At 37.2% G+C, this 16,562-nt stretch overlaps 2 protein-coding genes across 2 annotated transcripts; both read left to right on the top strand.

The window, feature by feature from the left end:
- The first annotated feature begins 6 nt into the window (after positions 1 to 6).
- On the top strand, positions 7 to 10,336 carry LOC147848361 (SCY1-like protein 2 A). Its single transcript, XM_087338460.1, has 14 exons — positions 7 to 312; positions 1,589 to 1,693; positions 2,164 to 2,277; positions 3,344 to 3,523; positions 5,049 to 5,175; positions 6,000 to 6,061; positions 6,506 to 6,592; positions 6,681 to 6,767; positions 6,846 to 6,959; positions 7,043 to 7,171; positions 7,262 to 7,324; positions 8,463 to 8,624; positions 8,763 to 8,881; positions 9,173 to 10,336. The coding sequence occupies exons 1-14, from the start codon at positions 76 to 78 to the stop codon at positions 9,987 to 9,989; spliced, it is 2,403 nt and encodes an 800-aa protein (XP_087194586.1). The 5' UTR covers positions 7 to 75; the 3' UTR covers positions 9,990 to 10,336.
- Positions 10,337 to 12,275: 1,939 nt separating this feature from the next.
- On the top strand, positions 12,276 to 13,398 carry LOC147848360 (uncharacterized). The gene has a single exon (XM_087338463.1). It carries the CDS (start codon positions 12,478 to 12,480, stop codon positions 13,396 to 13,398), a length of 921 nt encoding a protein of 306 aa, XP_087194589.1. The 5' UTR covers positions 12,276 to 12,477.
- Positions 13,399 to 16,562: the final 3,164 nt, after the last annotated feature.

The following is a 16,562-nucleotide window of genomic DNA, read 5'->3' as shown; positions in this document are numbered from 1 at the left end:
AAGCATAGGAACAGATCGGCTGCACATAACCAAGATGTTTGCGTTTGGTTTCTTGACAAGAAATCATTGACAGAGATGAGGCAGAGGGCAGGACTCTCAAAAGCTGCCGAAGATTCTTTTCTGGATATTATTAGGGCTGATATTATGCAGATGGTGAAGTTGAGGCATCCAGGAGTCATACATGTTGTGCAGGGACTTGAAGAGAATAAAGCAGCGATGACAGTGGTCACAGAGCCAATCTTTGCTTCTGTCGCAAATGTTCTTGGCCATCTTGATAACATTGCCAACTATCCCAAAGGTCTCAAGGGCTTGGTAAGTGATTCAAGGTTAAATATTGATAATAGAAAGTTTTGTGCTGCTTGCATGTGCTTGTTTTTGTTTTCATTTCTTTATCCCTTGTTTCCCTTGTTTTTGAGAGTTTCTAGCTAGCAATGCTTTGTAATCTTTTGGAACTTTGGGAGCCTTAAAAAACTTTTCGTATCTCCCTAAACTCCCTGTGAAGCAATGCTTAAGTGTGAGATTGCGATTGTATCTTTTTAGGTCTATTGGAATATGCTGACTAAATATTGATATAATTTCCAAATTGTTGTTTTTTTGTTAGTGAGAATGTTTTGACATCTGAATGTCTCCAATTCCGTATATTTTTAACTTTCATATAATTTAAAAAGCCTGTGTATTAGGATATCTCTTATATATATTCTCATACTCTTTAAACAGAAAAGGCTATATATATTCCCAATATTAGAGCAAAGCATATATATATATATATATACATATGACTCGAAAATGGAAAGAAAAACAGAAACAAAGATCTATTTTTTCCTTCCAACCAATCCCTGTGACAAGAGAATGGTGACTATCCTTGACTACTCTTCATTCATAGTAGGATCTAAATTCCCTTTAGATTCTTAGGGCAAATAAAAGTGTTAGAGATGTAAAGCAAAATAATGGCATCATATGATGTTCTTATTTGACAACAACCATCCTGTCTTTTATTCATGTATGGCAAAAATACATGAAGGTTTGAAAGCTTGTTTTTCTGCCATTGTGCAAATCATCTTTGCATCAGTTAGATCATTCACCCCCTGGCTTTTGGTGCTATGTATCTTGACAATGTAAACAAAGGATAAGCTATACTTTTTGATGGCGTCATTGCCCTTACCTGTAATATTTTCCGTCATTTTTTTTATAGGTGCAGCACTCACCAACTGTGATCATGTGAGTCTTTATTACTGGAGTAGAGTGCTTAGATTGAGTTCCCAAATAATCACAAGACGCAATTGCAAGAGAAGTATAATAATGAGAAATGGGGGAAAAAGGAAAAGTCGAGAGAAATTTAGAATGTCGTGTAATAGATGGAAATGTTACAAGAGAGACAAAAGTGTAGTAATATATTGTAGTATTTTTGTATGCAACTTCCATATATTTTGGTTAGAGTTTCTGGTTTTACAAAATATATATAGTTTATTGATAATTTTTGCTGGAGTTTTTATCCTAATTAATCAACTCGATTTTTTTTGGTTCTATGAGTGACATGCTATATATTTTACTGAAATGTATACTGAGTGTTTGAGTTGTTTTCACGCAGGAATTAGGACAACTCGAAATAAAGCATGGGCTTTTACAACTGGCAGAGACATTCAGCTTTCTGCATAATAATGCACGCCTTATTCATCGTGCTTTATCTCCCGAGGTAGGTGTAACTGCAACCTGCTGACATTGCTGAAACTTCTGCCTTAGATTTGTGCTAAAGGTCTGATACACTGCATTACTATAACTTAATCCAAACTTTTCCATGTGCAGGTTTTAGTTTTTTTTTGAGATAGAAATACTAGTAGGCCAAGCCTTCCTCCTATTATTTTCTATCTTGAGGACCTATTATCTTTGTTATTATAGGCATTTTTGGGAAGGGTAGAAAACATAATGTGATGCTATAAAGAATTTGAATGTGCTTGCTTAGTATAATCATAAGCTGTTGTTTCCCAACCTTGGAGTGACATTTTTTTGCAATTTGGTCTGTAGGCAATATGGAGGTCTCATAACATTTTTAAGATACATAAATTCACATTCGCCAGCAAGCTGTTCAGAATTTTGTTTTGTTGCATGAGAAATATATATTTTGAAATGATTTTACTAAAATACACATTCCTATTTTGTATGCAGACAATTTGTATAACATCCTCTGGTGCATGGAAACTTGGTGGTTTTGGTTTCTCTATAATTTTGGATCAAAATGCTGTGGATTCGCAGAGCACTGGACCAGCATTTCATTACCCAGTGAGAAACAAGTCTTTTCATGAGTATTTATTATTGAGCAAAATGAAATGTTCATTGCACTTTGTTTGCTGACGTGTATGTATATCTTATAGTAATTGGTGTATGTGTGCTTTGGATTTCTATTTCTATAAAGAGACCAAAATAGTGATTACGCAACTCAAAAGTGGGACATGAATGAAAGGACTCTGTTATTCTCCTCATGATTACCCGAGTCTTCAGGTGGAGGTAGAAATCTGAGAAAAAAGCAATGTGAGGGTTTTTGTTTGTCATTTTCAAGGTGATCTCTGTTGTTGACACATCAAAGTTGCAGAAATTACTGCTGTGTTGCTCATACATTAGAGGCAGCCCCAGACAAACTGTTTGTAATGTTGCTAGCTACTGCTCTGTGCCTATGGTAGATGGATCATCAATATAATCCCATTCACCCATATCTGCCGAAATGACACATTGATTGGCCCCCATAGATCCTACTGCTCTTTGTCAATGGCAGATGCATCCGCACCATCATCGTATTTCCATCTGCCTCTAATTGCTGAAGCAACACATTCTATTGTTGCTATATGCTATTGCTGACATCTTTACAGTAGCTGATCCAGAGACCTTCAAAACTCCTGAGCTACATAGAGATAACGATAGATGTGTACTTTGTTAGAGCATCATGGGCTCAGTATGATGCCCAACTATGCAATTTGAGCAAATCATCTGGGCTCGCAATTCTCACCTATGCAAATTGGTCTGTATTTTGCGAAGTTGCTTATCTCTTCTCTGGAGACAGATGTGCAGACATTATACGGTAGATGCTATCATATGTAGAAGATATAGTTTAGATCCTCAATAGACATTTTGTAAATGTTGTTTGTCTATAGACAGATATGGCCTTCCTAGATATTAATAAAATCTTTCTTTTATGTAAAATTTTCATATTAATATATTGTTTCTTATTTGATATATGTAAAAGGGAAGATATACTGATGAGTTGTTTTGCTCATTCTGAGGCAGCATCTATAGTCTGGCTCCTGAACTTGAATGATTCTATTTTGATAACCGATTTTTGAAATGTTGGCAGGAATATGATTCAGATGATTTGCTCCTGCCGTTGCAGCCCTCTCTGAATTATGTAGCTCCAGAGCTGACGAGAAGTGGCACTTTTGCTCGAACATCTGTAGATATCTTTAGTCTCGGATGCATTGCTTATCATTTACTGGCTAGACAGCCATTAATCGATGCCAAAAATAACTTGAGAACCGTAAGTATTGATTACTGATTAACTGTAGAAGCCAATGTTTCTTTTGAGTTGTACTCTTGAAAATGTCATACATATGTTGGTTAAGATTTATGAAAAGAGTTTGATAATGACCAAAGCAAAATGCCATAGCATTTTTGCTACTTTGCAATTAATCAAATCTTAATAAAGTACTTATCCGGAAACAATGGAGCCAAATCTTAATAAAGCACTTATCAGCATTCAAAGTGCAAATAAGGAGAGTTGAAACTTTGCTGAGTCTCTGTAAGAGAAGTATATTTCATCCTGCCATGACCTGTTTTATTCTTCCTGGGTGTGTCCAAGGTGCTCCTTTGCAGTGTCAAACTGCAATGTATAGCTCTGATTCTATTGTCCCACAGGCCACAAATTCCTATCCGGTGGCCTTCTTGTTGATAACAAGGCAATTATACTGGTAGCCTGTCTCCTTGCCTACCTTGCATTCTTCAATGATTCATGGCATACATTGTTTTCTATGGTCAACGGAAGCTTCATCAGGCCATCATTAAGGAAAATATGAGGGCCATGCAAGCCTCGTAGTATGATTTGCTTTTTGAGGAGGCAATTCTTCCTAGTTTATTTGGAAATTGCAAGATGTGAATGCAGTTGGTTTTTCCTTGCTACACCTGAGCATGGTACATAGTGTTTTTCTGGTTCAGTGTGGAATTTGGTGACTTGGGGGGGCCCATGATTTGCACATTAGGTCGCCTTGCATGCCCCATCTGCTCTCCTTCAAGCTTACTCTGCACATATCCAATTTCTTGTTGTTGTACCTTTTGTTTTTTGCAGCTCCTTTTCTTTGATTTCCATTCTTACTTCCTTCATTTACTGTTTTAGCCTGACCTCTCTATAGATCAGCTTTGATATTGTCTAGATTCTTGAATTCCACTTCTTTGGCTTGGATAAGTTCTACCTACTTCTTCTTTAACTACCACCCACTCTTTCTTCAACTCAGCTTTGGTTTTCTTGATTTAGGGTTAAGTTCACTCGTTTTGTACTCTGGTGATATTCGCCTTCATTGCTTCATATTCAAATCGAAAGTATTTGTTATCTTCTTCAGGAATAGAGATTCAACTTTGTGTTAGGCACTAATTACTGTATTGGAGTTCTTCTTGTTTGAGTTTATCAAATCACACTGTGTTTTCTCAAGTTTGTTAAGTGTCCATCCACCTTCTCGAGGCTTTTCATGGGTTTGGTGGTCCTTGAGAGGGAGAGGGATGTGGTTACTTGTGCGTTATAGAAAGAAGAGAAAAAGAACCCAACAATGCAACCCTAAAATGCCTAAAATGCAAGGAAAAGAAACATTAAAAAAATTAGATCAAGTAAGAAACCCAGCAATAGGGAAATATTGTCTTTCAAAGTCTGACGTTATGTAAACAAACAGTTTTGAGCGTCTTCTTGTTAAATTCCATTGATAATGTTTTGTTTAAAGTGCCAAAGTCACTATTTAAATTTAAGTTGTGCTAATGCCCATAATTTAGGCTGAGATGCTGAATGTTATTGATGGCAGTATAACAACAAGGTCGCATATCTTAAGAACGAAAATTTTTCAGACATTCCTCCTGAGTTAGTACATGACTTACATAGCATGCTGAACATGGATGAGCTCTCACGCCCAAGTGCTTTGGATTTCACAGGTTTGTATGATTTCACAGGTTCAGAGATGCTTTATGCCGTCCTGAAGCATGCAGGATGTCAAAGCTGTCATTGTGTTTTTTGGTTTTGCATGAAATAACTATAGCAATTAAAAATATATTTTTGGCGAAGAATTGAACCACATGTATGGTTGGTTATACACACACATTTCAGGCAACTTGTGTACACGTGCTTATGTATGATCACTTCTTTTATATTGGTTTCGGCCCACTAATTATAATAATAACCCTATGAATATGGGCACACACACACACACACACACACACACACACTGTCTCTCTGTCTCTCTCCCTCTCTCTCTCTTATCTATAGAAAAATTGGTATGTGTATGGTTTGCAACATCTCTTCAATAAATCCTATATTTAAAAGCATAGGTTTTAATGACCATAGAATGTTTATGAGGGTGATTGCTAATATAATGAATACTGTAATCTCTGAGGTTATAAATGTATTATATGCAATTGAACAAACTTTTATCAAAATAGCACAAAGGAAGGTGCTGAAGAACATTTTTATTTCATAAAATTTTATATAGTAGCAATTAATATTTTAGTGAAAATTTTATGGGTCCATCCACATAACTATGGTTTATTATTAAAGAACTTTTAACTAGCACTATCACTAGGTATGGTGTCTGAATATTGAAACTCCGTAAAAGGATCAACCATGTGGGAGAGTATTAAAAAATGAACATGCTCCACCTCAATGCATTCATCATTTACATATGAAGTTGAATCTTAAAAAGTGTGTTTCAATTATTTCATTGACTCAGACCATTCTCCTACAATGCACATGTCTAATTCAGGTTCCTCCTTCTTTCGGGATGATACTAGATTACGAGCTATCAGATTCTTGGATCACATGCTGGTATATTTTATTTTACTGTTGATTGTCTATTGATGTGTGAATCCTACTTATAGAACTCACAGATAATATACAGGATATTTTACCACTTACTGCTTAAATAACTTTTACGGTGCTATATAAATATGTTCTATCAATTTTCTCTTCACTACTTGGAGAAACGATATAAGCTTACTTAGTGGTTCATATACAAGTGATTGAGCTCGCACTGCATGTAATTCAGTTTGATTTGTTTTGATGATTGAGTTGTAAACTTCTGCACATATGTACCTTTGAATAGATCATTAGAGATGCTTACCTCATTTTCCTTCTATAAGACTAACTTAATTTTTTCATAACTAATCCATTGTTACATATAATTACATACACATGTGGAATATCATGTCAATTAATGTAGTGAGGGATTGATTGCATCGTATTGATTAATTGAACTTGCATTTCTTCAAGGAAAGAGATAACATGCAAAAATCAGATTTCCTGAAGGCATTATCAGGAATGTGGACTAGTTTTGATGCTCGTGTCCTGAGGTATAAGGTAAAGAGTTATCTTTAATGATGGACAAGATATTTTAATATAACTGTCTCATTTTATATTAATGATGTCTTATGCTTCTGCCATTTAGGTTTTGCCACCCCTGTGTGCAGAGCTGCGAAATGTTGTAATGCAACCAATGGTTCTACCTATGGTGCTTACTATTGCTGAATCACAGGTAAATTTGAACTTCTGGAGGCTAATGCTAGAAATGCCAATGAGGCAAACCTATCTCTCACGTGTATATTTTATGTAGGATAAGCCGGATTTTGAGTCCATGACATTTTCTGCACTTGCACCAGTTCTAGCTTCAGCAACTGGGGACAGTCTTTTGTTGCTAGTGAAGAATGCATCATTGTTCATAAATAAGGTAATTGTGATTCCTTATCAACCCCTTTCTTAATATCTGAGATTTCTTTTAAATTTTTATACTGCTATCACTTCTGAAAACAGGCGAACCCAGATCAACTTGTAACAGCTGTGGTTCCAATGCTTATTCGTGCTTATGATGATCCCGATGCACGGATGCAAGAAGAAGTACTCCGACGCACTTTACCTTTAGCCAAGCAACTTGATTTTCAGGTGTCTACTTAGGGAATTATTGGTACATTGGGTGTTTTTGTCCAATAATTTATCTAATAAAATTTTATTGTTTATGATTGTTATGTTTAGGTTGTGACTCAAACTATTTTACCCCGGCTCCACAATCTTGCACTGAAAACAACAGTGGCCGCGGTAATTAAGGCTTTTTTTATTCTGAGCTGTAACATATTGTAATTTTATACAAGCTGTCCTTATGAAGTTTTATGCATGAAATAGACAGATATACTATAATGTACACATGAGATGGAATACTATCTATTGGATGGGCCCAAAGCCATGGTTGGGTTTCTCTCAATTTTTTGACTTGGATATGATGGCATAAGCTACCAAATCATCAGCCAGAGAAAGATACATATTAATGTGTGGATAATAGGCATCTATACTGTCAAAATTGCTTATTCACGTGTGCACTACATTATATGGCCTGTTTGCTTGAAAAATAAAAACGGGTCTCTGATCCAATCAATTGCATTTGAGACAAAGGATGACTTTGGGTTGAACAGGTCACTCCTGAATTTTGGTTTTGACAGTAGACAAGGATTTCCTGTACTTGAAGGAAAACATTATCAGTTAACTTTGTTAGTGCATGTCCACCATGTAATTTGACATTCTCAGTGTGTATGCAAAGTCAAAAAAGTGTATACTAGTGACTTCGTGGATTCCGAATCTATACCTCTGACGAGTATCTATTGCAAGCATTCCTTGGACCGCCCAGCTATTGGCAAATGCAGGGTTTATTGCCTCATGAAGCACTGGACAGTTTCCTGTAAAACATCATCAAAGCCAAATTAAAAAACGATCCGTCACTGATAATATGTTAAGGAAAGCCAGAAAGAAAACTCTTTAGTGAAGGAAACAACGAAAACCTGGCATTTACAAATATGTGTAGATGGAGAGATCTCTAATTTAGCTTGCCAAATTTGAAGTCTTAGATTTCTGCAGTTACTGGATGTTTTTGGATCATCAATAAACACTAGATGTAACTTCAATCTTTAGTGAGCTTTCGAGATGATGTTAGCTCATGATATATTTCCAAGTGAAGGCATGCCATGCCAAGGGCCATCAGAGGTGAAGTAGCTTAGGCATAGCCTCTAGGGCCATGTTGCATGGGGTTCAAGTCTTCCATATAAGACACACTATACAAGACACACCCTTTTGTTCATCTGTCTATTGTACAGCACTCATGAAAAATAATTTGGACATTCGTTTTTGTTTTCATGTACTGTATAAATATTCATGGAGAATAATGAAAGGCTATCCATGTATTCAGGTGAGGGTGAATGCACTATTATGTCTCGGAGAATTGGTGCCTCGGCTTGATAAAGTCTTGATTGCTGAAATTCTTCAGACTCTAAGAAGATGCACAGCTGTGGATCATTCTGCACCAACCCTTATGTGCACTCTGAATGTAGCTGGTGTTGTCTACAAACAGGTAACTGTTTTTACTTATGCACTTAAAATATGAGGCTATAGGTACATATTGTTGGGGATTATTTTATAATTTTCTTACCAAAGCCAGAAAGCAAATAAAGATTCCAGAGATTGCTGATTTACTCATCTGTCTGTGTAGTATGGAGTCGAGTTTGCTGCTGAGCATCTGTTACCCCTTTTATCCCCATTACTCATTGCACAGCAGCTTAATCTGCAGCAGTTTTCGAAATACATGCTCTTCATTAAAGAGATTCTAAGGTGTGACTTATCTTGTGAACATTCAAATTGAAGAGATAGTTATTTATGAACACCAATAATGCTTCAATGTTTTAGATACCTTTTCCATGTAGATTCAATATCATCTGCACCGTTTGAAGCATATCAATTAAATAACAATAGAGCCAATTTATTCATAGCTCATTTTAGCATTGAAATTTTCATTTATTATCGTTCTCATTAATGATGGGATGTTTGTTTTTTCTTTATAATCATTTCTTCTTTCCCAATCATTCTTATCAGAAAATTTGCTTAAAATACTGTTTAAACTAGGAAAATTGAGGACAAACGTGGTGTGGTACTGAATGAAGGAGATACTATCCCACCTATTGGGATCCGGCCAAAGGGATCAGATGGTGAACAAAATGGGATGGGATCATCTTCTGAAATTAAAGGGAATAGCACATGGGATAGTCAAACATGGAATTCGATGGTGAAAGCTGGTCCAGTATCGGTGAAAGCCTCTTGGGGTGCAGATGATTGGAGTTCAATTGCCAATAGTAGTACAGGATCTGTTATACCAACAAAGGAAAATCCTGCAGACAACGTGGTCCTCTCGAAGGGTGTGTCAGTTTCTCATAGTGAAAGCAGCACAACCGTACCTAATACATTGTACCCAAGCTTTGAGTGGCCACCACCTACATCTCAGTCTTCAGTGAAATCACAATCTATCAACATTGCTTCTACCACAAATATGCTGACACCAAATATGGAAGATAAAAAAGGAGAATCTATAGATGCGTTTGATCCATTTGCAGATTGGCCTCCACGCTCCAGTGTGAGTGGTGGAATCAACATGGTGGGATCTAAATCAGCTAGTTTGAATCAGTTACCTGTATCTGGTCTGTCTATAATGAATGGGAGTGAAAAGAACACTAATCCAATTGGAGGTAGGAGGAATGAGATTGATATATCATCATTTTTCGCACCTCAAGGAACAACTCATTCTGAAGTTCAACCTAGAAAGCTTGCCCCTCCACCTACTGGTTTAGGTAAAGGTCGGGGTCGTAATCCCATACGGCCTATTCGATCTCCACAAACTAATTCTAATATGGGCTCCATAGACCCTCCTCTCATGGATCTTTTATGAAGACAATCTAGAGACAGCCCGTTTGAAGATTGGTTGAGATGTTGAAGGGGCTTGGTAGCTTTACAGGTGGTCACTTTCTTCTCATTGACACATCTGCTGATGAACTTGATCTTTTATTTTGCTGGAGGAGAGTATCTGTAGATAGTGATTGACTGAGTTCCATGAAATAGCCTACGAAAGCTGTTTTACATACTGCCATTCCTTTTGTAGCAATAGCAATTCTATTTCCAAGATATAATATACCAACCTCAAGGTGGTAAATCCATGTAAAATTAGAATCTCACTTTTGAGAATACATTCCCTGAAAGGTTTCTTTACTGCAATTATCTATTGAAGCTCTTTATTTATGTCATAAAGTAATCATATGGGCTACCTAATGGTAGTTTCTATGTAAAGCCGCTTGAAAGTTTCATGAATTTAATTCTTTATTTTGCTGAATTAGCTGTCCTCTTGTCTTAGATAAATCCTTTATTTATGAGCTTTTCTTTTTCTTTTGTTAATAGATTGTCATTTATTCTACTAGTTTGGTTCTTGTTTACTGTGGTGTAAATATCATTTTCTTTTTTCTGACCTAAGAGTACCTAAATTTTCCATTGTTAAATTATTTGGGTTTGATTATTCATAGCTTACTAACATGCTAATGTTTCTGATTATACACAATCCTTGGGTTTAGGGTTTAGGGTTATTTCACCCACCAAAATGTCTAGTTGATATTTTATATCATTGGGTTATTTAATGCATATATTCTTTTTAGAATCATAAATTTGACCGATTTTAAGTGGTTCTCAAATTATCACTTCATGAAATGCTAAGATTAGCGCAGTACCCTTGCATTTTGGTGAATTGTAGGATTGGTTTGAAACAAGCATATCCTCTTGGTGAAGTTTGCTCAATTGAGTGATAGTACATAGTAAATGGTATTTCAGAGTGATTCTATATTTCAGACTAAATTGTTTGATTTTTTATTGTGTAAATTTTATGATTTTGATATATGCCAACTTATACACTTGTAGATGCTCACTTTTACGTCATACGTGACTATAATTAGGTCTCCTTGAAAGCCTAAGATGTTGCACGAGGGTATAGTTGAGATAAATAGTGCAAAAGATCTAGAGAGAAAAATGATTGGTCTCCACTTTTTTAAAATGGGTGTTGATGTGTGTGATGAAGATACAACGAGTCAACTCGTGTTTTGGATCGATGAAATTATGCGTTACATTGTACCGGTACAGTCCACTCATGGTGGGATGTATATTGAATGGAAAAGAGAGAAAGGGGGTTGGGGGGAGAAGGCGGCCAACAAGTTCTCATCATAAAAGTGATGTCACATCCATATACCTAGATACCATCTAATAATACGAGATTATTGCACCTTTTTGGTCAAATAAAAGTGACTGTAAGTGCATGTAGAAAATAAATGTTCTTTTCTAAATGGTATGCATGTATGCAATGTCTTGGGTTGATTGTTAGGTGTGTTAGGTTATGATGATAATGATGCCAATATTTGTCGATATGTACGCTATACATAGAAATATGATAGACATACAAAAAACAAGTGAACTCATTCCCAAAAGGAAAAGGGAAACAAGCAAGTCAATATGATTGGATGGAGCAATATAATTTACTCATGTACGTGGGAGTGCCTAAGCTTTATTTTGTGGGATTGATGGATATAGCTAATGGGGTCCATGAAATGCAAATGTGCAAATGGTAGGTAAAAATGTCATCATGTGCTTATTCCCATCCACAAATTTGCATCTCTTTCCCCATGCTTTCGATTATATCCACGCACTACTTTCTATTACATGCATTGGTACACTCCAATATAGTTAGTTCACTTAAAATACATGGTAGGTAAAACCACCTTTTCTTATCTTGTTTCACCATTTATACTCTAGATAATATTACGTGGTACAATAATATTCAATTACGCTATGATGGAATAAACAACAGAAAAATCATTTAAGCTACATAGATTGAAGCTTGTAAATAACCTTGATTAAGTTTATAGTTGATTCATGTACATCAATTTGTGACAAGAGTTAATAGACAACATACGCCGGCATTGATTTTTCCCGCCCCGACATTTAAAGCCTTCAAGTTATACCATAAAATTTGTTACAAAAACGTGTCAGTACTTAAATGTTAGGTGGTCAGTCATTCTTTCAATCCTCTCTCTTAAGGTCAATGCTCCAAAGCTCAAAAATTTGGCACGTCTCTTTTTATAGACGAACTTATAGCCAATCTATAGAAGCTCCAATTCCAAAATAAATAAACCCCCCCTCCTCAATGTGTCTCATTAGCACTCCATTAAGACACGTAGACCCTCCATTAGCCTCCTCATGTTTTACGTCCTATCTTCAAATCATCATTATGGCTGTGTAAGATATTGCAAACACAATATATTTTATCACAAGGCTAAGATCTTGGCATTTCTTATGATTATCTATAGCACATTTATATTCACTTGAATAAAAACTTGAGAAAAATGCTCAAGTTGCAAAGAACATCACCCCACATGAATTCTGCTCCTAAGGTTCCAAAGGGTTCAGCCAAAATTGCGAAGTTTGGTTCATCATTGATTATAAGTTGCTTTGGAGGAATGGTTTCAAGACCATGTGTGAACCATGGTCATTTCTCAAATGATGATGACAACACAGATGATATGCATTACACAAAGCTCGAATGGAGGTGTGATTATGGAGGTGACAAAGAAGTAGAAGAAGAGGAGCATGAGAAAACACAAAAGATATTAAAGCTTAGAGAGCTTAGCAACCTCATGGAAGAGCAAAACAAGAAGAAATTAGGGCTTGCAAGCATGCTTAGCCCAAGGAAGTCCACAAGTCAAGAAGATTACATCACCTCTCCTGGGGTTAAAGGCTTGGGCACAAAAGTGAAGGATGCATGCGAACAAGTGCTTAGGATGGGGAGCCCTTATATGAATGAGTTGCTTGTAGGGAATCAATTCCTCGTGCCGGTGACCTCGAGCCCATTGCGAACATTTAATGGCAAGGACGGTATGGAGACGCTTACCCCTAGTCCCTATCCACTCGGAACACCACCTAGCTCTCCCTTGAGGACATTTAACGGCAAGGATAGTGTGGGAGCAATTTGCCCTAGCTCTTACTCTCTAGTTCAAATACCTACATATTCCCCAACCCTTACTTCTAGTCCTCGTGCAATGATGAAACATGGCACTAGAGCAACACACAAGCAAGGTCATGCACAAACAAGCTCTCGGAGTCAATGCTCTAGCCCTCGCATGACTACCAAACATGGCACCAAATCAGCTAGTTCGAGCGCTAGCCCTCGCAGTACCAACAAACATGGCACCAAATCAAACATGGCATCAAATCGGCTATCTTCGAGGTCTAGCCCTGAGCATTTCCCGAGGCTAAGCACACGATAAATATGTGAATGCTGGCTTTGCACCTCTTGGTCCCCTTGTCGCCTCTACCGGGCACGCATAGGAGGAGACGGTGATGTGTCATGGATACACACTTATAAATAACAATGTACATTTTTGTTAAGTAAAAAACATGTGGTGGTAATGGTGGTGCCATGGAACCTGCATTCCAAATATGTGTGTGTGTGTGTGTGTGTGTGTGTGTGTGTGCATACATGAGCATTCTAAGAATCATGTGCTGTGGGTCAAACATTGTCTCTCCCAAAGCACAGGATTAGGAAATATGTATGCATGTGGTTGCTCAAATTCTCAGTTAAAAGGCTTAAAAGACCAGGTTTTTATGCATGGTTGAATGAGTAAAATCAAATCCCCCTCCCCCCCAACTCCCCTACCGGCGTCACGGTTGATTCAGGCTCTCTGGCTAGAAGATTTGGTATGTGCGTGTGTGTGTGATTCTCTCCATCTCTCTCTCATATGCGAACAATTGGGCGAGGGAGGCATGCTTGATAATATGCAGAGCAGAATAATGGGATCTCAAGGAAAGCTCATCATGATTTTGATCATTTTGATGATGATGATGATGATGGTGGTGGTGATGGTGATGAGGAGGAGGATGGAGATGGTGATGGTGATGGTGATGAGGGAGAGGATAGCCATGGCGATCATAGAGGATGAGGCCAGAGAATGTAGGGGGCTCACACCTCTCCCCCAACAGGATGGACCTCTTCCACAGCGCGCCTGACTCCCCCTCCAAATGCCCTGCCTCCATCTTCCCTGATGATTCAGATGATGATTCAGATGATTCAGATGTCTTCTTCAAATCCCAGCACCTCCCCATGCCTCCTCCTCCTCCTTTCGCATTTGATCTCTCTTTCCCCTCTCCTTCTCCTCCCCTCTTCTTTCCACCGCCTCCTCCCACCACTTTTGCTCTGAATTTGATTAGGGTTTGCATAGATAGGTTAGGGCTTTTACAGTCCTTCATATGATTAGGGTTTAGCGTTTAGGGAATGACACGGAGGAGATGAGTAATTTTTTTATTTTTTTTTATCACTTTCAAGACTTGTTAGATGTATGTTTTTCTTCCATACATTATATAGGGTATGGCAAGGTGAGGTGCAGATGATGAGAGGAAGGAAGGGAGAAGGCGTTCTTTTTCTCTATATCTTTTTGATACGTGTTCTCTTGCACAAATTTAGGGTTAGCAAGGACAGGTGAAGAACAAAAACTAGGGTTAGCGAAAATGAAAAAAAAGAGAGATGAAGAAGGTTGAGCTGATATTAACAAACATGAGTCCCTTTCACAAATTAGGGTTTGGCTTTTTTTTTTAGGATCATGACAAGAGGCATACGTGCATGCATGCATACATTTGACATGAACATATAGAATGAAACCCTAGAAATATAGAGTTGGCAAGAAGAAGAGAGAATGGGGGTATAGGAAGTGTAGGTTGACAAAGTTTGATGAGCCATTGAGCAAAGAGGAGTCTCCTATTATATTATAAGGGTTTTGCACATTCGCATGGGTTAGTTATATGGTTAGCTCATGTGTCGGAAGAAGTCCCTTGCTGAATTTACGCGCGACTCAACAAATATGTACGACTTTCCAACAATGTGAACCCATAGGGTATGCTATGCTTACGTGATTTTGCACTTCGAAATACCTCCTCCACGGCTTAGCTTGCAAACATGGTAAGGTGATAGTCTATGTCTTTGTGTCGATATTGAGCTGAAATGTACTTGCCTTATGGGCTTTTGTGCACATGGTTTGGGGTTTTGAAACTGTAGCACACGCCTATACACTCACTCTCGAGGTTCCTTTCACAACGTGGAATTCTTCACCTACTAAAAATATGCTAGACCTTAAAAGTGTTGTTGGCACTTCAACAAACTCTTTTGGTCGCATCCCACAAACTTCAACCTATTGCTATTTACAAACAAAAGACTTCAAAAATGTTAGAATTGATTTGCAATCAGATTTGCTCCTTGTAGAATTAGGCTTTGTTTGGGATGTTCCAATCCAATAGAAAAACATTTGTAATATTGGGTTTTAGTCGAAGCCATAAGGTTGAGGATTAGCTCACATTTGTACATGTAGAGTCATTACCTCATTTATAGCTCGATTATATGCACTAACAAAATTGCATGATTCTAATGCCAAAGTGTGCATCAATTTTGCTCTGATGATGTGTAGTCAAACGATATGAGATGCCATTCCCAAATTATGTGGATGATGCGGCTTCTGGAAGTATTCATGTGTGTCCTACGCCTATTTGTTTAGTAGAGTCGATAGTGAATATCAAGGGCCTTGTTTTGAAAATTCTTGACGAGGTTTTGTAAATCATTTAAGTTAGACTTAGCATTTTGTATATCTTAATCAAACTCACATTTCTTAGTCATTACTTTGAAATTTACTATAAAGTTTCTAGTCACTTGGTCCCTAAGCAACTAATATTTGTGGATCTCTAGGTTTCAACTTTTTGAGCAAAAAGCATTCTCTCTTAGTGAGTGCCTTAAACATATATTTTGTTTGACCAATATCATTTTATTGTAATGGTCAATGAGAGTTTGTACACAAAAAGGCATTCATGTCCTCTCATTAGAAATGGTGGAACATGGCATTTATCCCCTTACTATTCACACACAATACATGAATGACATGCTACTATGCAAAACGTTTCAAGATATTTTCTTAAGGTAGTATTAGGTTAAGTCCTAGAATAAGACCAAGGAAAAGCCCTTGCTTGACATTGGGTTGTTCACATTATGAATCTTGGAGTTATAGCTTTACTTGAGCCACTTTGCTACTTAAATGAACTACTGTGTAATACATTGAAATGTTAGTTCTATTGTTTTGTGTTTCACTCTATCATGTGAAGTCTTTTCTCTTATTTCCCCTAGTACGCATGCTATACACATTGGATTATTTCGAGATCTCATAGTTTTATTAATAAAAGAAACTAAACAAGTATATGTAATGATCTAAGTGTTTAATCCCCATTAGCAAATATTATGAACAACTCATCACGCCATGAGCAATGGCTTTGAATTCCAAAACCAAACATTGACTATATGTTTGGATGTGAAATGCTCAACTAACTAATGCAAATATAACATGAGCAAGACAACTAATCCAATGCCCTTACCATGGGTTATGTGAGATGTAGAATG

This window comes from Azolla caroliniana, unplaced genomic scaffold (assembly GCF_043228905.1).
Source record: "Azolla caroliniana isolate FFs.n. ecotype wild unplaced genomic scaffold, voAzoCaro1.0.p SCAF_380, whole genome shotgun sequence".
Lineage (NCBI taxonomy): Eukaryota > Viridiplantae > Streptophyta > Polypodiopsida > Salviniales > Salviniaceae > Azolla > Azolla caroliniana.
This window is presented reverse-complemented; position numbering and strand designations above follow the sequence as displayed.